This window comes from Oncorhynchus nerka, unplaced genomic scaffold (assembly GCF_034236695.1).
Source record: "Oncorhynchus nerka isolate Pitt River unplaced genomic scaffold, Oner_Uvic_2.0 unplaced_scaffold_914, whole genome shotgun sequence".
NCBI classification, from domain to species: Eukaryota; Metazoa; Chordata; class Actinopteri; order Salmoniformes; family Salmonidae; genus Oncorhynchus; species Oncorhynchus nerka.
The window spans coordinates 228,535-251,091 of NW_027040386.1; the positions used below are offsets into that span (position 1 = coordinate 228,535).

Sequence of the window (22,557 nt, forward strand, 5' to 3'; positions counted from 1 at the left end):
TCTATGGGTCAGGGTTAGAGTGAGGGGAGTATTCCTCTATGGGTCAGGGTTAGAGACAGGGTTAGAGTGAGGGGAGTATTCCTCTATGAGTCAGGGTTAGAGTGAGGGGAGTATTCCTCTATGGGTCAGGGTTAGAGTCAGGGTTAGAGTGAGGGGAGTATTCCTCTATGGGTCAGGGTTAGTGTGAGGGGAGTATTCCTCTATGGGTCAGGGTTAGAGTGAGGGGAGTATTCCTCTATGGGTCAGGGTTAGAGTGAGGGGAGTATTCCTCTATGGGTTCGTGTTAGAGTCAGGGGAGTATTCCTCTATGGGTTCGTGATAGAGTCAGGGGAGTATTCCTCTATGGGTTCGTGTTAGAGTCAGGGGAGTATTCCTCTATGGGTCAGGGTTAGAGTGAGGGGAGTATTCCTCTATGGGTTCGTGTTAGAGTCAGGGTTAGAGTGAGGGGCGTATTCCTCTATGGGTCAGGGTTAGAGTGAGGGGAGTATTCCTCTATGGGTTCGTGTTAGAGTCAGGGTTAGAGTGAGGGGCGTATTCCTCTATGGGTCAGGGTTAGAGTGAGGGGAGTATTCCTCTATGGGTCAGGGTTAGAGACAGGGGAGTATTCCTCTATGGGTCAGGGTTAGAGTGAGGGGCGTATTCCTCTATGGGTCAGGATGTTCATTGGACCAGAGCAGCAGTGTGTTTACCCATGGCCCAGTTATTTGCTAATCTCTACCCCCCCTCGCTCCCCCGTCCCCTTCCTCGCCGCGGCCTCACTAGCGAAAAACAACAACAGCCTGATTTATTTTCTCCCTCGCCCAGTGATGGACGTTGTGTGTTCTACAGTCAGAAGGGATCAGTGCTCGGTCAGAGACTCTCCTCTACAAGGCTCCACATCACATTATAGACTAATGAAATATCCTACTGGAAATACATTACATTATGGACTAATGAAATATCCTACTGGAAATACATTATAGACTAATGAAACATCCTACTCGAAATACATCACATTATGGACTAATGAAATATCCTACTGGATATACATTATAGACCAATGAAATATCCTACTGGAAATACATTATAGACCAATGAAATATCCTACTGGAAATACATCACATTATGGACTAATGAAATATCCTACTGGAAATACATCACATTATGGACTAATGAAATATCCTACTGGAAATACATCACATTATGGACTAATGAAATATCCTACTGGAAATACATCACATTATGGACTAATGAAATATCCTACTGGAAATACATCACATTATAGACTAATGAAATATCCTACTGGAAATACATTATAGACCAAAGAAATATCCTACTGGAAATACATTACATTATAGACTAATGAAATATCCTACTGGAAATACATCACATTATAGACTAATGAAATATCCTACTGGAAATACATTATAGACCAATGAAATATCCTACTGGAAATACATTACATTATAGACTAATGAAATATCCTACTGGAAATACATCACATTATGGACTAATGAAATATCCTACTGGAAATACATCACATTATAGACTAATGAAATATCCTACTGGAAATACATTATAGACTAATTAAATATCCTACTGGAAATACATCACATTATGGACTAATGAAATATCCTACTGGAAATACATCACATTATGGACTAATGAAATATCCTACTGGAAAAACATCACATTATGGACTAATGAAATATCCTACTGGAAATACATCACATTATAGACTAATGAAATATCCTACTGGAAATACATTATAGACTAATGAAATATCTTACTGGAAATACATCACATTATGGACTAATGAAATATCCTACTGGAAATACATCACATTATGGACTAATGAAATATCCTACTGGAAAAACATTATAGACTAATGAAATAACCTACTGGAAATACATCACATTATGGACTAATGAAATATCCTACTGGAAATACATCACATTATAGACTAATGAAATATCCTACTGGAAATACATCACATTATAGACTAATGAAATATCCTACTGGAAATACATCACATTATGGACTAATGAAATATCCTACTGGAAATACATCACATTATAGACTAATGAAATATCCTACTGGAAATACATCACATTATAGACTAATGAAATATCCTACTGGAAATACATCACATTATAGACTAATGAAATATCCTACTGGAAATACATTATAGACTAATTGAATATCCTACTGGAAATACATCACATTATGGACTAATGAAATATCCTACTGGAAAAACATTATAGACTAATGAAATATCCTACTGGAAATACATCACATTATGGACTAATGAAATATCCTACTGGAAATACATCACATTATAGACTAATGAAATATCCTACTGGAAATACATCACATTATAGACTAATGAAATATCCTACTGGAAATACATCACATTATGGACTAATGAAATATCCTACTGGAAATACATCACATTATAGACTAATGAAATATCCTACTGGAAATACATCACATTATAGACTAATGAAATATCCTACTGGAAATACATCACATTATGGACTAATGAAATATCCTACTGAAATACATCACATTATGGACTAATGAAATATCCTACTGGAAATACATCACATTATAGACTAATGAAATATCCTACTGGAAATACATCACATTATGGACTAATGAAATATCCTACTGGAAATACATCACATTATAGACTAATGAAATATCCTACTGGAAATACATCACATTATAGACTAATGAAATATCCTACTGGAAATACATTATAGACTAATGAAATATCCTACTGGAAATACATTATAGACTAATGAAATATCCTACTGGAAATACATCACATTATGGACTAATGAAATATCCTACTGGATATACATCACATTATAGACTAATGAAATACATCACATTATGGACTAATGAAATATCCTACTGGAAATACATCACATTATAGACTAATGAAATATCCTACTGGAAATACATTATAGACTAATGAAACATCCTACTGGAAATACATCACATTATGGACTAAGAGGGGCGAGGGGCATAACGGTCGGGGAGAGGGCATAATGGTGGGGGAAGAGGGGCATAATGGTGGGGGCGAGGGGCATAATGGTAGGGGAGAGGGGCATAATGGTGGGGGAGAGGGGAGAGGGGCATAATGGTCGGGGAGAGGGGCATAATGGTCAGGGAGAGGGGCATAATGGTCAGGTAGAGGGGCATAATGGTGGGGGAGAGGGGCATAATGGTCAGGGAGAGGGGCATAATGGTCGGGGAGAGGGGCATAATGGTCGGGGAGAGGGGCATAATGGTGGGGGGAGAGGGGCATAATGGTCAGGTAGAGGGGCATAATGGTCGGGGGAGAGGGGAGAGGGGCATAATGGTCAGGGAGAGGGGCATAATGGTCAGGGAGGGGAGAGGGACATAATGGTGGGGGAGAGGGGCATAAAGGTCAGGGAGAGGGGCATAATGGTCGGGGAGAGGGGCATAACGGTCGGGGAGAGGGGCATAATGGTCAGGGAGAGGGGCATAATGGTCAGGGAGAGGGGCATAATGGTGGGGGAGAGGGGCATAATGGTCGGGGAGAGGGCATAATGGTCGGGGAGAGGGGCATAATGGTCAGGGAGGGAGAGGGGCATAATGGTCGGGGAGAGGGGCATAATGGTGGGGGAGAGGGGCATAATGGTCAGGTAGAGGGGCATAATGGTGGGGGAGGGGAGGAGAGGGGCATAATGGTCAGGGAGAGGGGAGAGGGGCATAATGGTGGGGGAGAGGGGCATAATGGTCAGGGAGAGGGGCATAATGGTGGGGGAGAGGGCATAATGGTCAGGGAGAGGGGCATAATGGTGGGGGAGAGGGGCATAATGGTCAGGTAGAGGGGCATAATGGTCGGGGAGAGGGGCATAATGGTCAGGGAGAGGGCATAATGGTCAGGGGCATAATGGTCAGGAGAGGGGAGAGGGACATAATGGTGGGGGAGAGGGGCATAAAGGTCAGGAGAGGGGCATAATGGTCAGGGAGAGGGGCATAATGGTCGGGGAGAGGGGCATAATGGTCAGGGAGAGGGGCATAATGGTCAGGGAGAGGGGCATAATGGTGGGGGAGAGGGGCATAATGGCCGGGGGAGAGGGGCATAATGGTCGGGGAGAGGGGCATAATGGTCGGGGAGAGGGGCATAATGGTAGGGAGAGGGGCATAATGGTCAGGGAGAGGGGCATAATGGTGGGGGAGAGGGGCATAATGGTCAGGGAGAGGGGCATAATGGTAGGGGGAGAGGGGCATAATGGTCAGGGAGGGGCATAACGGTCGGGGAGAGGGGCAAAATGGTCAGGGAGAGGGGCATAATGGTCGGGGAGAGGGGCATAATGGTCAGGGAGAGGGGCATAATGGTCGGGGAGAGGGGGGATAATGGTCAGGGGAGAGGGGCATAATGGTCGGGGAGAGGGGCATAATGGTGGGGGAGAGGGGCATAATGGTCGGGGAGAGGGGAGAGGGGCATAATGGTCAGGGAGAGGGGCATAATGGTGGGGGAGAGGGGCATAATGGTCAGGGAGAGGGGCATAATGGTGGGGAGGAGGGGAGAGGGGCATAATGGTCAGGGAGAGGGGCATAATGGTAATGGGGAGAGGGGCATAATGGTCGGGGCATAATGGTGGGGGAGAGGGGCATAATGGTCAGGTAGAGGGGCATAATGGTCAGGGAGAGGGGCATAATGGTCAGGAGAGGGGCATAATGGTCGGGGAGAGGGGCATAATGGTCGGGGCATAATGGTCAGGAGAGGGGCATAATGGTAGGGGAGAGGGGAGAGGGGCATAATGGTCAGGGAGAAGGGCATAATGGTGGGGGAGAGGGGCATAATGGTCGGGGAGAGGGGAGAGGGGCATAATGGTCAGGGAGAGGGGCATAATGGTAGGGGAGAGGGGAGAGGGGCATAATGGTCAGGGAGAGGGGAGAGGGACATAATGGTGGGGAGAGGGGCATAATGGTCAGGAGAGGGGCATAAAGGTCAGGGAGAGGGGCATAATGGTCGGGGAGAGGGGCATAATGGTCGGGGGAGAGGGGCATAATGGTCAGGAGAGGGGCATAATGGTCGGGGAGAGGGCATAATGGTCAGGGAGAGGGGCATAATGGTCAGGGAGAGGGGCATAATGGTGGGGGAGAGGGGCATAATGGTGGGGGAGAGGGCCATAATGGTCAGGGAGAGGGGCATAATGGTCGGGAGAGGGGCATAATGGTCGGGGAGAGGGGCATAATGGTGGGAGAGGGGCATAATGGTCGGGGAGAGGGGCATAATGGTCAGGGAGAGGGGCATAATGGTCGGGAGAGGGGGGAGAGGGGCATAATGGTGGGGGAGAGGGGCATAATGGTGGGGAGAGGGGCATAATGGTGGGGGAGAGAGGGCATAATGGTGGGGAGAGAGGGGCATAATGGTCGGGGGAGAGGGGCATAATGGTGGGGGAGAGGGGCATAATGGTCGGGGAGAGGGGCATAATGGTGGGGGAGAGGGGCATAATGGTCAGGGAGAGGGGCATAATGGTGGGGGAGAGGGGCATAATGGTCAGGGAGAGGGGCATAATGGTCAGGGAGGGGAGAGGGGCATAATGGTCAGGGAGAGGGGCATAATGGTCGGGAGAGGGCATAATGGTGGGGGGGCATAATGGTGGGGGAGAGGGGCATAATGGTCATGGTAGAGGGGCATAATGGTCAGGGAGAGGGGCATAATGGTAGGGGGAGAGGGGCATAATGGTCAGGAGGGGAGAGGGGCATAATGGTCGGGGAGGGGCATAATGGTCAGGGAGAGGGGCATAATGGTAGGGAGAGGGGCATAATGGTCAGGGAGAGGGGCATAATGGTGGGGAGAGGGGCATAATGGTCGGGGAGAGGGGCATAATGGTAGGGAGAGGGGCATAATGGTCAGGGAGATAATAATGGTGGGGGAGAGGGGCATAATGGTCAGGGAGAGGGGCATAATGGTAGGGGAGAGGGCATAATGGTCAGGGAGAGGGGCATAATGGTGGGGGAGAGGGGCATAATGGTCAGGGAGAGGGCATAATGGTGGGGAGAGGGGCATAATGGTCAGGGAGAGGGGCATAATGGTAGGGGAGAGGGGCATAATGGTGGGGGGAGAGGGGCATAATGGTGGGGGAGAGGGGCATAATGGTCAGGGAGAGGGGCATAATGGTCAGGGGGAGAGGGGCATAATGGTCGGGGAGAGGGGCATAATGGTCGGGGCATAATGGTGGGGGAGAGGGGCATAATGGTCAGGGAGAGGGGCATAATGGTCATGGGGGGAGAGGGGCATAATGGTCAGGGAGAGGGGCATAATGGTCAGGGAGAGGGCATAATGGTCAGGGGGGATGGAGAGGGGCATAATGGTCAGGGAGAGGGGCATAATGGTCATGGGGGGAGAGGGGCATAATGGTGGGGGAGAGGGGCATAATGGTCAGGGGAGAGGGGAGAGGGGCATAATGGTAGGGGAGAGGGAGGGGAGAGGGGCATAATGGTGGGGGAGAGGGGCATAATGGTCAGGGAGAGGGGCATAATGGTAGGGGAGAGGGGCATAATGGTGGGGGAGATGGGGGCATAATGGTGGGGGAGGGGCATAATGGTCAGGGAGAGGGGCATAATGGTGGGGGAGAGGGGCATAATGGTCGGGGGAGAGGGGCATAATGGTCGGGGAGAGGGGCATAATGGTCGGGGAGAGGGGCATAATGGTGGGGGAGAGGGGCATAATGGTCAGGGAGAGGGGCATAATGGTGGGGAGAGGGGCATAATGGTCGGGGAGAGGGCATAAGAGGGGCATAATGGTCAGGGAGAGGGGCATAATGGTCGGGGAGAGGGGAGAGGGGCATAATGGTCAGGGAGAGGGGGCATAATGGTGGGGGAGAGGGGCATAATGGTGGGGGAGAGGGAGAGGGGCATAATGGTAGGGGAGAGGGGCATAATGGGGAGGGAGCATAATGGTGGGGAGAGGGCATAACGGTCAGGGAGAGGGGCATAATGGTGGGGGAGAGGGGCATAATGGTAGGGGAGAGGGGCATAATGGGGGAGAGGGGCATAATGGTGGGGGAGAGGGGCATAATGGTGGGGAGAGGGGCATAATGGTCAGGGAGAGGGGCATAATGGTCAGGGAGAGGGGCATAATGGTCGGGGAGAGGGGCATAATGGTCAGGGGAGAGGGGCATAATGGTCAGGGAGAGGGGCATAATGGTCAGGAGAGGGGGGAGAGAGGGGCATAATGGTCAGGGAGAGGGGAGAGGGGCATAATGGTGGGGGAGAGGGGCATAATGGTCAGGGAGAGGGGCATAATGGTGGGGAGAGGGGCATAATGGTCAGGGAGAGGGGCATAATGGGGGGGGAGAGGGGCATAATGGTCAGGGAGAGGGGCATAATGGTGGGGAGAGAGGGGCATAATGGTGGGGGAGGGGCATAATGGTCATGGGAGAGGGGCATAATGGTCAGGGAGAGGGGCATAATGGTCAGGGAGAGGGGAGAGGGGCATAATGGTGGGGGAGAGGGGCATAATGGTCAGGGAGAGGGGCATAATGGTGGGGAGAGGGGCATAATGGTGGGGGAGAGGGGCATAATGGTGGGGAGAGGGGCATAATGGTCATAATGGGGAGAGGGGTCAGGGAGAGGGCATAATGGTCAGGGAGAGGGGCATAATGGTCAGGGGAGAGGGGGAGGGGCATAATGGTGGGGAGAGGGGCATAATGGTGGGGGGAGAGGGGCATAATGGTGGGGGAGAGGGGCATAATGGTGGGGGAGAGGGGCATAATGGTGGGGGAGAGGGGCATAATGGTGGGGGAGAGGGGCATAATGGTCAGGGAGAGGGCATAATGGTCGGGGAGGGGCATAATGGTCAGGGAGAGGGGCATAATGGTGGGGAGAGGGGCATAATGGTCGGGGGAGAGGGGCATAATGGTCGGGGAGAGGGGCATAATGGTCAGGTAGAGGGGCATAATGGTCAGGGAGAGGGGCATAATGGTGGGGGAGAGGGGCATAATGGTGGGGGAGAGGGGCATAATGGTCAGGGAGAGGGGCATAATGGTGGGGGAGAGGGGCATAATGGTCAGGAGAGGGGCATAATGGTCGGGAGAGGGGCATAATGGTCGGGAGGGGGTCAGGGAGAGGGACATAATGGTCAGGGAGAGGGGCATAATGGTGGGGGAGAGGGGCATAATGGTCAGAGAGAGGGGAGAGGGGCATAATGGTCAGGGAGAGGGGCATAATGGTCAGGGAGGGAGAGGGGCATAATGGTCGGGATGGAGGGGCATAATGGTCAGGGAGAGGGGCATAATGGTGGGGAGAGGGGCATAATGGTCGGGGGAGAGGGGCATAATGGTCAGGGAGAGGGGCATAATGGTCAGGGAGAGGGGCATAATGGTGGGGGAGAGGGGCATAATGGTGGGGGAGGGAGGGAGGGGCATAATGGTCAGGGAGAGGGGCATAATGGTCAGGGAGAGGGGCATAATGGTCGGGGAGAGGGGCATAATGGTCGGGGAGAGGGGCATAATGGTCATAATGGTAGGGGAGAGGGGAGAGGGGCATAATGGTGGGGGAGAGGGGCATAATGGTCAGGGAGAGGGGCATAATGGTCAGGGAGGGAGGGGCATAATGGTCAGGGAGAGGGGCATAATGGTCAGGGGGGAGAGGGGCATAATGGTGGGGGAGGGGCATAATGGTGGGGGAGAGGGGCATAATGGTCATAATGGTGGGGGAGAGGGGCATAATGGTCAGGGAGAGGGGCATAATGGGGGGAGAGGGGCATAATGGTCAGGGGAGAGGGGCATAATGGTCAGGGGGAGAGGGGCATAATGGTCATAATGGTGGGGAGAGGGGCATAATGGTCAGGGAGAGGGGCATAATGGTCAGGGAGAGGGGCATAATGGTCAGGGGAGAGGGGCATAATGGTGGGGGGAGAGGGGCATAATGGTGGGGGAGAGGGGCATAATGGTCGGGGAGAGGGGCATAATGGTCAGGGAGAGGGGCATAATGGTCAGGGAGAGGGGCATAATGGTGGGGAGAGGGGCATAATGGGGAGAGGGGCATAATGGTCAGGGAGAGGGGGCATAATGGTGGGGGAGAGGGGCATAATGGTCAGGGAGAGGGGCATAATGGTCGGGGGAGAGGGGCATAATGGTGGGGGGGGGAGAGGGGCATAATGGTCAGGGAGAGGGGCATAATGGTGGGGGAGAGGGGCATAATGGTCAGGGAGAGGGGCATAATGGTCGGGGAGAGGGGCATAATGGGGGAGAGGGGCATAATGGTCAGGGAGAGGGGCATAATGGTGGGGGAGAGGGGCATAATGGTCAGGGAGAGGGGCATAATGGTGGGGGAGAGGGGGCATAAGAGGGGCATAATGGTCGGGGAGAGGGGCATAATGGTCAGGGAGAGAGGGGGCATAATGGTGGGGAGATGGTCGGGAGGGGCATAATGGTCAGGAGAGGGGCATAATGGTGGGGAGAGGGGCATAATGGTCAGGGGAGAGGGGCATAATGGTCGGGGAGAGGGGCATAATGGTCAGGGAGAGGGGCATAATGGTGGGGGAGAGGGGCATAATGGTCAGGGAGAGGGGCATAATGGTCATGGGGGGGAGAGGGGCATAATGGTCAGGGGAGAGGGGGAGAGGGGCATAATGGTCAGGGAGAGGGGCATAATGGGGGAGAGGGGCATAATGGTCAGGGGAGAGGGGCATAATGGTCAGGGAGAGGGGGAGGGAGGGGCATAATGGTCAGGGGAGAGAGGGGCATAATGGTGGGGAGAGGGGCATAATGGTCGGGGGAGAGGGGCATAATGGTCAGGGAGAGGGGCATAATGGTCGGGGAGAGGGGCATAATGGTCAGGGAGAGGGGCATAATGGTCAGGGAGAGGGGCATAATGGTGGGGAGAGGGGCATAATGGTGGGGGAGAGGGGCATAATGGTAGGGGAGAGGGGCATAAGGGAGAGGGGCATAATGGTCAGGGAGAGGGGCATAATGGTCGGGGGAGAGGGGCATAATGGTGGGGAGAGGGGCATAATGGTCGGGGAGAGGGGCATAATGGTGGGGGAGAGGGGCATAATGGTCAGGGAGAGGGGCATAATGGTGGGGGAGAGGGGCATAATGGTCAGGGAGAGGGGCATAATGGTGGGGAGAGGGGCATAATGGTCAGGGAGAGGGGAGAGGGGCATAATGGTGGGGGGGCATAATGGTCAGGGAGAGGGCATAATGGTCAGGGAGAGGGGCATAATGGTCGGGGAGAGGGGCATAATGGTCGGGGAGAGGGGCATAATGGTGGGGGAGAGGGGCATAATGGTCAGGGAGAGGGCATAATGGTGGGGGAGAGGGGCATAATGGTCAGGGAGAGGGGGAGAGGGGCATAATGGTCAGGGAGAGGGGGGAGAGGGGCATAATGGTCGGGGAGAGGGGGCATAATGGTCGGGAGAGGGGCATAATGGTGGGGAGAGGGGCATAATGGTCAGGGAGAGGGGCATAATGGTGGGGGGAGAGGGGCATAATGGTCAGGGAGAGGGGCATAATGGTCGGGGAGAGGGGCATAATGGTCAGGGGGGAGAGGGGCATAATGGTGGGGAGAGGGCATAATGGTGGGGAGAGGGGCATAATGGTCAGGGGGAGAGGGGCATAATGGTGGGGAGAGGGGCATAATGGTCAGGGAGAGGGGAATAATGGTAGGGGGAGAGAGAGGGGCATAATGGTCAGGGAGAGGGGCATAATGGTCAGGGAGAGGGGCATAATGGTCGGAGGGGAGAGGGGCATAATGGTCAGGGAGAGGGGCATAATGGTGGGGGAGAGGGGCATAATGGTGGGGAGAGGGAGAGGGGCATAATGGTCAGGGAGAGGGGCATAATGGTCAGGGGAGAGGGCATAATGGTGGGGCGAGGGCATAATGGTGGGGGAGAGGGGCATAATGGTCAGGAGAGGGGCATAATGGTCAGGGGAGAGGGGCATAATGGTCGGGGAGAGGGGCATAATGGTCGGGGAGAGGGGCATAATGGTCGGGGAGAGGTGAGAGGGGCATAATGGTCAGGGAGAGGGGCATAATGGTCAGGGAGGGAGAGGGGGCATAATGGTGGGGGAGAGGGGCATAATGGTGGGGAGAGGGGCATAATGGTGGGGGAGAGGGGCATAATGGTCAGGGAGAGGGGCATAATGGTGGGGAGAGGGGCATAATGGTCAGGGAGAGGGGCATAATGGTCAGGGAGAGGGGCATAAGAGGGAGAGGGGCATAATGGTCAGGGAGAGGGGCATAATGGTCAGGGAGAGGGGCATAATGGTCGGGAGAGGGGCATAATGGTGGGGAGAGGGGCATAATGGTCAGGGGAGAGGGGCATAATGGTCATGGGGGGGAGAGGGGCATAATGGTCAGGGAGAGGGGCATAATGGTCGGGGAGAGGGGCATAATGGTGGGGGAGAGGGGCATAATGGGGGGAGAGGGGCATAATGGTCAGGGGGAGAGGGGCATAATGGTGGGGGAGAGGGGCATAATGGTGGGGGAGAGGGGCATAATGGTGGGGGAGAGGGGAGAGGGGCATAATGGTAGGGGAGAGGGGAGAGGGGCATAATGGTCAGGGAGAGGGGCATAATGGTCGGGGAGAGGGGCATAATGGTCGGGGAGAGGGGCATAATGGTCGGGGGGGAGAGGGGCATAATGGTGGGGAGAGGGGCATAATGGTCAGGGAGAGGGGCATAATGGTCGGGGAGAGGGGCATAATGGTGGGGAGAGGGGCATAATGGTGGGGGGGGAGAGGGGCATAATGGTGGGGGGAGAGGGGCATAATGGTCAGGGAAGAGGGGCATAATGGTGGGGGAGGGGCATAATGGTCAGGAGAGGGGCATAATGGTCAGGGAGAGGGGCATAATGGTCAGGGAGAGGGGCATAATGGTGGGGGAGAGGGGAGAGAGGGGCATAATGGTGGGGGAGAGGGGCATAATGGTGGGGGAGGGAGAGGGGCATAATGGTGGGGGAGAGGGGCATAATGGTGGGGGAGAGGGGCATAATGGTGGGGCATAATGGAGGGAGGGGCATAATGGTGGGGGGAGAGGGGCATAATGGTGGGGGAGAGGGAGAGGGGCATAATGGTGGGGGAGAGGGGCATAATGGTGGGGGAGAGGGGAGAGGGGCATAATGGTGGGGGAGAGGGGCATAATGGTGGGGGAGAGGGGAGAGGGGCATAATGGTGGGGGAGAGGGGCATAATGGTGGGGGAGAGGGGAGAGGGGCATAATGGTGGGGGAGAGGGGAGAGGGGCATAATGGTCAGGGAGAGGGGGCATAATGGTCAGGGAGAGGGGCATAATGGTAGGGAGAGAGGGGCATAATGGTCAGGGAGAGGGGCATAATGGTGGGGAGAGGGAGAGGGGCATAATGGTCAGGAGAGGGGCATAATGGTGGGGGAGGGGCATAATGGTCAGGAGAGGGCATAATGGTCAGGGAGAGGGGCATAATGGTGGGGAGGGGAGAGGGGAGAGGGGCATAATGGTCAGGGAGAGGGGCATAATGGTGGGGGAGAGGGAGAGGGGCATAATGGTGGGGGAGAGGGGCATAATGGTCAGGGAGGGCATAATGGTGGGGGAGAGGGGCATAATGGTCGGGGAGAGGGGCATAATGGTCAGGAGAGGGGCATAATGGTCAGGGAGAGGGGCATAATGGTCGGGGAGAGGGGCATAATGGTCGGGGAGAGGGGCATAATGGTCGGAAAGAGGGGGAGGTGATGGATTTTATTGAAGCAGGGCTGGGGGTGTCTAATCTGTCCCTCTGCATCTGGCCCTCTGCTCTCTCGGGTCTGTCTGGGTTAAGGCTGGCCTGCAGACATGATAATCCTCCTGATTAGAGCCAGTGTGGACCTAAACCAGACTGAGCCTCAGAGTTACATTTTTCTATGGAAAATTGGGATCCTTAACTTTAAAGAAAAATCCCCAACCAAAAAAACAAAACAAAGATAATTAGATGCAGAAAGTAAATAGCATGGTGGGTCAATTCGTGCAACAACTAAGATGCTCCACTTGTCTGCTCTTTTGGTGCCCTGACTACCATGGTATGAACAGACACTGTGTGTTCTTCAAGTGTTGCATCTCACTCATCTCTAAATCCAAGCCTATTCATTGATGACATGACCTGCTTTACTGAAGTTGGGAGACATTGCAAGCCAAGAAATATCAGTATAGGCAGGTCGGCTACCAGGCAGACTGTCAGAACTGAACACTATCTATCAGTATAGGCAGGTATATCTATCAGTATAGGCAGGTCTATCTATCAGTATAGGCAGGTCTATCTATCAGTATGGGCAGGTCTATCTATCAGTATGGGCAGGTCTATCTATCAGTATAGGCAGGTCTATCTATCTATCAGTATAGGCAGGTATATCTATCAGTATAGGCAGGTCTATCTATCAGTATAGGCAGGTCTATCTATCAGTATAGGCAGGTCTATCTATCAGTATAGGCAGGTATATCTATCAGTATAGGCAGGTCTATCTATCAGTATAGGCAGGTCTATCTATCAGTATAGGCAGGTCTATCTATCAGTAGGCAGGTCTATCTATCAGTATAGGCAGGTCTATCTATCAGTATAGGCAGGTCTATCTATCAGTATAGGCAGGTCTATCTATCAGTATAGGCAGGTCTATCTATCAGTATAGGCAGGTCTATCTATCAGTATAGGCAGGTCTATCTATCAGTATAGGCAGGTCTATCTATCAGTATAGGCAGGTCTATCTATCAGTATCTATCAGTATAGGCAGGTCTCATCTATCAGTATAGGCAGGTCTATCTATCAGTATAGGCAGCACCAATTGGGTCTATCTATCAGCCTGGCTGAAGGAGAGTCTATCTATCAGTTAGGCCAGAGGTCTATCTATCAGTATGGCTGAAGGGTCTATCTATCTCTCAGCCTGGCTGAAGGAGAGTCTATTAGGTTCTATGGGCCAGATGGCAGGTCCTCAGCCTGGCTGAATCAGTATTAGGTTCTAGTTGGGCCAGGTCTATCTCAGCCTGGCAGTAGGTTCTAGTTGGGCCAGATGGGCAGTTCCTCAGCCTGGCTGAAGGAGTTATTATTGGGCCAGATGGGCTCTCGTTCCTCAGCCTGGCTGAAGGAGAGTCATTAGTTCTGAAGGAGTTATTAGGTTCTAGTTGGGCCTCGTTCCTCAGCCTGGCTGAAGGAGAGTATTAGGTTCTAGTTGGGCCAGATGGGCTCTCGTTCCTCAGCCTGGCTGAAGGAGGCTCTCGTTCCTCAGCCTGGCTGAAGGAGAGTTATTAGGTTCTAGTTGGGCCAGATGGGCTCTCGTTCCTCAGCCTGGCTGAAGGAGAGTTATTAGGTTCTAGTTGGGCCAGATGGGCTCTCGTTCCTCAGCCTGGCTGAAGGAGAGTTATTATGGGGTTCTCAGCCTGGCTGAAGGAGGGCCAGATGGGCTCTCGTTCCTCAGCCTGGCTGAAGCCAGAGAGTTCCTCAGCCTGGCTGAAGGAGTCATTAGGTTCTAGTTGGGCCAGATGGCTCTCGTTCCTCAGCCTGGCTGAAGGAGAGTCATTAACATTCTCTTACTGCAAATCACAGTTATGAAGTGAGATGAGCTGCTGGAATGTTGACTCTACCAATCACAGCTCAGCTTTCTCCATCTCTCTCTTTCTCTCCCACTCTGTCTGTCCCTCTCGCTCTCTCTCCGAGTAATTCTTCCTCGTGTAACCTGCTGAGTGAGTAGCTGTCTTCCAGGCCTCTAAAAAAATGGTTACCATTTCAATTGATTTCCAGTCAGGCTAATTTTACTACTAGACCATGAAGCTAGACAGAATATGTATGATAACAGACTAGGAGGACAGTGGAGACAGAATACCTATTATAACAGACTAGGGGGACAGGGTAGGACAGTGGAGACAGAATACCTATTATAACAGACTAGGGGGACAGGGTAGGACAGTGGAGACAGAATACCTATTATAACAGACTAGGGGGACAGTGGAGACAGAATACCTATTATAACAGACTAGGGGGACAGGGTAGGACAGTGGAGACAGACAGGGTAGTGTAGACAGACAGGGTACGGTAGTGTAGACAGACAGGGTAGTGTAGACAGACAGGGTACGGTAGTGTAGACAGACAGGGTAGTGTAGACAGACAGGGTACGGTAGTGTAGACAGACAGGGTACGGTAGTGTAGACAGACAGGGTACGGTAGTGTAGACAGACAGGGTACGGTAGTGTAGACAGACAGGGTAGTGTAGACAGACAGGGTACGGTAGTGTAGACAGACAGGGTACGGTAGTGTAGACAGACAGGGTAGTGTAGATAGACAGACAGGGTATTGTAGACAGACAGGGTAGTGTAGATAGACAGACAGGGTATTGTAGACAGACAGGGTACTGTAGTTTAGACAGACAGGGTACGGTAGTTTAGACAGACAGGGTACGGTAGTGTAGACAGACAGGGTACGGTAGTGTAGACAGACAGGGTACGGTAGTGTAGACAGACAGGGTACGGTAGTGTAGACAGACAGGGTACGGTGGTGTAGACAGACAGGGTACTGTAGTGTAGACAGACAGGGTACGGTAGTTTAGACAGACAGGGTACGGTAGTGTAGACAGACAGGGTACGGTAGTGTAGACAGACAGGGTAGTGTAGACAGACAGGGTAGTGTAGACAGACAGGGTACGGTAGTGTAGACAGACAGGGTACGGTAGTGTAGACAGACAGGGTACTGTAGTGTAGACAGACAGGGTACGGTAGTGTAGACAGACAGGGTACGGTGGTGTAGACAGTCAGGGTAGTGTAGATAGACAGACAGGGTATTGTAGACAGACAGGGTAGTGTAGACAGACAGGGTACGGTAGTATAGACAGACAGGGTAGTGTAGACAGACAGGGTACGGTAGTGTAGACAGACAGGGTACGGTAGTGTAGACAGACAGGGTACGGTAGTGTAGACAGACAGGGTACGGTAGTGTAGACAGACAGGGTACGGTAGTGTAGACAGACAGGGTACGGTAGTGTAGACAGACAGGGTACGGTAGTGTAGACAGACAGGGTACGGTAGTGTAGACAGACAGGGTACGGTAGTGTAGACAGACAGGGTACGGTAGTGTAGACAGACAGGGTACGGTAGTGTAGACAGACAGGGTAGTGTAGTGTAGACAGACAGGGTACGGTAGTGTAGACAGACAGGGTATTGTAGTGTAGACAGACAGGGTAGTGTAGACAGACAGGGTATTGTAGTGTAGACAGACAGGGTACGGTAGTGTAGACAGACAGGGTACGGTAGTGTAGACAGACAGGGTACGGTAGTGTAGAAGACAGACAGGGTACGGTAGTGTAGACAGACAGGGTAGTGTAGTGTAGACAGACAGGGTACGGTAGTGTAGACAGACAGGGTATTGTAGTGTAGACAGACAGGGTAGTGTAGACAGACAGGGTATTGTAGTGTAGACAGACAGGGTACGGTAGTGTAGACAGACAGGGTATTGTAGTGTAGACAGACAGGGTACGGTAGTGTAGACAGACAGGGTACGGTAGTGTAGACAGACAGGGTAGTGTAGTGTAGACAGACAGGGTACGGTAGTGTAGACAGACAGGGTATTGTAGTGTAGACAGACAGGGTAGTGTAGACAGACAGGGTATTGTAGTGTAGACAGACAGGGTACGGTAGTGTAGACAGACAGGGTATTGTAGTGTAGACAGACAGGGTAGTGTAGACAGTCAGGGTATTGTAGTGTAAAACCTGCAGAACAAGATAATGGGTGGCCCTGGAGGACAGGCCCTTTAAGGTAATGTACTGTTCGGTATACATAGTTATAGGCAAATCAGTGCAATGCACACACACACATACCCACATGCACACACACACACATACACACACACACACACACACACACACACCCCCTCTGCTGCCATCCTCCCAGGCTTCATCAAAGAGCAGCTAAATTACAGGACAGGAAATGGGAGGAGACAGACAGCTAGACATTCTGAGAGTGTTCCATCAAGAGCAGGCTAAATTACAGGACAGGAAATGGGAGGAGACAGACAGCTAGACATTCTGAGAGTGTTCCATCAAAGAGCAGGCTAAATTACAGGACAGGAAATGGGAGGAGACAGACAGCTAGACATTCTGAGAGTGTTCCATCAAGAGCAGGCTAAATTACAGGACAGGAAATGGGAGGAGACAGACAGCTAGACATTCTGAGAGTGTTCCATCAAAGAGCAGGCTAAATTACAGGACAGGAAATGGGAGGAGACAGACAGCTAGACATTCTGAGAGTGTTCCATCAAGAGCAGGCTAAATTACAGGACAGGAAATGGGAGGAGACAGACAGCTAGACATTCTGAGAGTGTTCCATCAAAGAGCAGGCTAAATTACAGGACAGGAAATGGGAGGAGACAGACAGCTAGACATTCTGAGAGTGTTCCATCAAAGAGCAGGCTAAATTACAGGACAGGAAATGGGAGGAGACAGACAGCTAGACATTCTGAGAGTGTTCCATCAAAGAGCAGGCTAAATTACAGGACAGGAAATGGGAGGAGACAGACAGCTAGACATTCTGAGAGTGTTCCATCAAAGAGCAGGCTAAATTACAGGACAGGAAATGGGAGGAGACAGACAGCTAGACATTCTGAGAGTGTTCCATCAAAGAGCAGGCTAAATTACAGGACAGGAAATGGGATGAGACAGACAGCTAGACATTCTGAGAGTGTTCCATCAAAGAGCAGGCTAAATTACAGGACAGGAAATAGGAGGAGACAGACAGCTAGACATTCTGAGAGTGTTCCATCAAGAGCAGGCTAAATTACAGGACAGGAAATGGGAGGAGACAGACAGCTAGACATTCTGAGAGTGTTCCATCAAAGAGCAGGCTAAATTACAGGACAGGAAATGGGAGGAGACAGACAGCTAGATATTCTGAGAGTGTTCCATCAAAGAGCAGCTAAATTACAGGACAGGAAATGGGAGGATTCTTAAACTAGTTTTATATTTCTCCTTTCCTCTCTCGATGCTTTCCCATCCGCTCTTTCTCTCTCCCCCATCCTCTCTCTCTCTCTTTCCCATCCGCTCTCTCTCTCTTTCCCATCCTCTCTCTCCCGCTCTTTCCCATCCTCTCTCTCTCTCACTCCCCCATCCGCTCTCTCTCTCTTTCCCATCCGCTCTCTCTCTCTTTCCCATCCGCTCTCTCTCTCTTTCCCATCCTCTCTCTCCCTCTCTTTCCCATCCTCTCTCTCTCACTCCCCCATCCGCTCTCTCACTTCCCCATCCTCTCTCTCTCTCACTTCCCCATCCTCTCTCTCTCTCTATCCCATCCTCTCTCTCCCTCTATCCCATCCTCTCTCTCCCTCTTTCTCCCTCTTTCCCATCCTCTCTCTCTCTCTTTCCCATCCTCTCTCTCTCTCTTTCCCATCCTCTCTCTCTCTTTCCCATCCTCTCTCTCTCTCTTTCCCATCCTCTCTCTCTCTTTCCCATCCTCTCTCTCTCTCTTTCCCATCCTCTCTCTCTCTCTTTCCCATCCGCTCTCTCTCTCTTTCCCATCCGCTCTCTCTCTCTTTCCCATCCTCTCTCTCCCATCCTCTCTCTCTCTCTTTCCCATCCTCTCTCTCTCCCTCCCCATCCTCTCTCTCTCTCTTTCCCATCCTCTCTCTCTCTCTTTCCCATCCTCTCTCTCTCTTTCCCATCCTCTCTCTCTCTCTTTCCCATCCTCTCTCTCTCTTTCCCATCCTCTCTCTCTCTCTTTCCCATCCTCTCTCTCTCTCTCATCCCTCTCTCTCTCTTTCCCATCCTCTCTCTCTCTTTCCCATCCTCTCTCTCTCTTTCCCATCCGCTCTCTCTCTCTTTCCCATCCTCTCTCTCTCTCTTTCCCATCCTCTCTCTCTCTCTTTCCCATCCTCTCTCTCTCTCTTTCCCATCCTCTCTCTCTCCCTCCCCATCCTCTCTCTCTCTCTTTCCCATCCTCTCTCTCTCTCTTTCCCATCCTCTCTCTCTCTCTCTCCCATCTGCTCTCTCTCTCTCTTTCCCATCCTCTCTCTCTCTTTCCCATCCCCCCATCTCTCTCTCTCTCTCTCCCATCTGCTCTCTCTCTCCCCCATCCTCTCTCTCTCTCTCTCCCATCTGCTCTCTCTCTCTCCCCCATCCTCCCTCTCTCTCTCTCCCCCATCTGCTCTCTCTCTCTCCCCATCTGCTCTCTCTCTCTCTCCCCATCTGCTCTCTCTCTCTCTCCCATCTGCTCTCTCTCTTTCCCATCTGCTCTCTCTCTCTCCCATCTGCTCTCTCTCTCCCCCATCTGCTCTCTCTCTCTCTCTCCCATCTGCTCTCTCTCTCTCCCCATCTGCTCTCTCTCCTTTCCCATCTGCTCTCTCTCTCTCTCCCATCTGCTCTCTCTCCCCTCTCTCTCCCCATCTGCTCTCTCTCTCTCTCTCCCCATCTGCTCTCTCTCTCTCTCCCATCTGCTCTCTCTCCCATCTCTCCCATCTCTCTCTCTCCCATCTGCTCTCTCTCTCTCTCCCATCTGCTCTCTCTCCCATCTGCTCTCTCTCTCTCTCTCTCTCCCATCTGCTCTCTCTCCCATCTGCTCTCTCTCCCATCCCTCCCTCTCTCTCTCTCCCATCTGCTCTCTCTCTCTCTCCCCATCTGCTCTCTCTCTCTCTCTCTCCCATCTGCTCTCTCTCTCTCTCTCCCCATCTGCTCTCTCTCTCTCTCTCTCCCCCATCTGCTCTCTCTCTCTCTCTCTCCCCCATCTGCTCTCTCTCTCTCTCTCTCTCTCTCTCTCCCATCTGCTCTCTCTCTCTCCCATCTGCTCTCTCTCTCCCATCTGCTCTCTCTCTCTCTCTTATCTCTCAAGGTTTTCCAGAAGCTTTCCTCTCTTATCTGTCAAGGTGTTCCAGAAGCTAGGCATCAACCCAAAGTCTAGAGCAGGGAGGTACAACTTGTTCCTGTAGCTCTACAGTGTAGACTCCTAGTATGTTTCTATAACCAACCCATGAGGAGAACACAGGGGGTCCTGTAGCTCTACAGTGTAGACTACTAGTATGTTTCTATAACCAACCCATGAGGAGAACACAGGGGGCCTGTAGCTCTACAGTGTAGACTACTAGTGTGTTTCTATAACCAACCCATGAGGAGGGGGTCCTGTAGCTCTACAGTGTAGACTCCTAGTGTGTTTCTATAACCAACCCATGAGGAGAACACAGGGGGTCCTGTAGCTCTACAGTGTAGACTACTAGTATGTTTCTATAACCAACCCATGAGGAGAACACAGGGGGCCCTGTAGCTCTACAGTGTAGACTACTAGTGTGTTTCTATAACCAACCCATGAGGAGAACACAGGGGGTCCTGTAGCTCTACAGTGTAGACTACTAGTATGTTTCTATAACCAACCCATGAGGAGAACACAGGGGGCCCTGTAGCTCTACAGTGTAGACTCCTAGTATGTTTCTATAACCAACCCATGAGGAGAACACAGGGGGTCCTGTAGCTCTACAGTGTAGACTACTAGTGTGTTTCTATAACCAACCCATGAGGAGAACACAGGGGGGTCCTGTAGCTCTACAGTGTAGACTACTAGTATGTTTCTATAACCAACCCATGAGGAGAACACAGGGGGTCCTGTAGCTCTACAGTGTAGACTACTAGTATGTTTCTATAACCAACCCATGAGGAGAACACAGGGGGCCCTGTAGCTCTACAGTGTAGACTACTAGTATGTTTCTATAACCAACCCATGAGGAGAACACAGGGGGCCCTGTAGCTCTACAGTGTAGACTACTAGTATGTTTCTATAACCAACCCATGAGGAGAACACAGGGGGTCCTGTAGCTCTACAGTGTAGACTACTAGTGTGTTTCTATAACCAACCCATGAGGAGAACACAGGGGGGTCCTGTAGCTCTACAGTGTAGACTACTAGTATGTTTCTATAACCAACCCATGAGGAGAACACAGGGGGCCCTGTAGCTCTACAGTGTAGACTACTAGTATGTTTCTATAACCAACCCATGAGGAGAACACAGGGGGTCCTGTAGCTCTACAGTGTAGACTCCTAGTGTGTTTCTATAACCAACCCATGAGGAGAACACAGGGGGGTCCTGTAGCTCTACAGTGTAGACTACTAGTGTGTTTCTATAACCAATAAATGCACCACCTGAAACTGGACATTTTTAGAATATATACTTTTCCACCAACCTTAACTTGGCGATACTATCTTCATTCTCGATTTGTCCGAATCAAAACACAACCCGTCCTGTAACTCCCAGTAATGAAAACCAAAAGTATCTGGTTCAATCACATGATGTGGTGTCAACAACCTGTAGCTGGCTAGACCAGTATACCTGATATGGACCACCGTGTACTGACTGTATCCGAGCTATAGACGAGCTTCGCCTGATAGGACTGTTGTACTAGTTAACTAAACTATCCAGAACAGACAGAACAGGTCCAATAGGTTATTATCTCATAGTGTTGTTAACTCACCGGGGACCGGAGGGAGGACCGTCACGAACAATAGCATCGTGATTTGCTTCAGCAACGACATTGACTTCACTCTGTTGTACATTTGATTTAACTTGAAACTTCCCGCTCTTCCGAAACTTAACGTATGTCTTTATACACTTCTGTCTCTTTCACGTACAGTTCAATAACCGTAACCGAAGTGTCCAGTATGGAGCGACACATTGAAGACGGGGTCAGGTTGTCATGCTAACAGACAGCTACTTGACACAACGTTAGCTACGCTAAGTTACCTAACAAACATTAACAATACACTGCTAGCGTTACTAACAGGTAGTTAACTATGTTAAAATAAACTTGTTAGGGAATAAACCCGTCGGCCTTTTTTTTTTTTTTTGCCCACAGAAGTCCAACTTTGCCGTGTTTCTCCCCCCTAACTGTAGCTAGCTCCTTTGCTAATGTTAGGCCGCCTTGGTAGCGAACTGACGTTAGCTTGTTGTTTCACAAAGGTCCGTCAAAAACAAAACAAATTCCATGTTGACTATGCCTATTGCATAGATCCTTGTCTTAATAACGTATCCATTCAGGGTTATTTGGTCTATTCAGGGTTAGTAAATAGGTTAGTCCCGTCGGGGTGGATAGATGTCTCTTCTGCTGCTCCCAGGCACGGTTGCATTTGGCCTTGACCGGGCAGTGCGGCAGACAGGGCGGCGGGGGAACGCCTGGTTGTGTCTCCAGTATCAGGTTGTTGGATGAAGAAACGGAAGCCACCTATCTACAGACAGGACACCAGACAGTGTGGCGGGGGAACGCCTGGTTGTGTCCCCAGTATGAGGTTGTTGGATGAAGAAATGGAGGCTCCCTATCTGCAGACAGGCCACCAGACAGTGTGGCCGGGGAACGCCTGGTTGTGTCTCCAGTATCAGGTTGTTGGATTTGTTTGGGTGGATGAAGAACTGAAAGCTCCCTATCTGCAGACAGGACTAACTACAACAATACATTCCTGCTGGAACCTGTAGTGGAACTTTATCGCCACCCTGTGGACATAGCTCTACAGATAGCAAGGTCCAGAAAACACTTCTACTGAAATATATAAAGTGTCCACAAGATGGTAACATGTCTGATGAAAGACCCGCAACACAGTGCATCAACTCATGTAACAACATGCCCCCCAAAAAATATT

The 22,557-nt window shown here is 51.5% G+C and overlaps 1 protein-coding gene across 1 annotated transcript in view; it reads right to left on the bottom strand.

Moving 5' to 3' along the window:
• LOC115118050 (bone morphogenetic protein receptor type-2-like) overlaps positions 1-22,349 on the bottom strand; it is a 102,847-nt gene extending 80,498 nt beyond the window's left edge. Inside the window, exon 1 of the mRNA XM_065016663.1 lies at positions 21,399-22,349. Coding sequence (XP_064872735.1) covers positions 21,399-21,480 — 82 coding nt within the window. The 5' untranslated portion in view covers positions 21,481-22,349. The remainder of the gene's footprint in view (positions 1-21,398) is intronic.
• Positions 22,350-22,557: the final 208 nt, after the last annotated feature.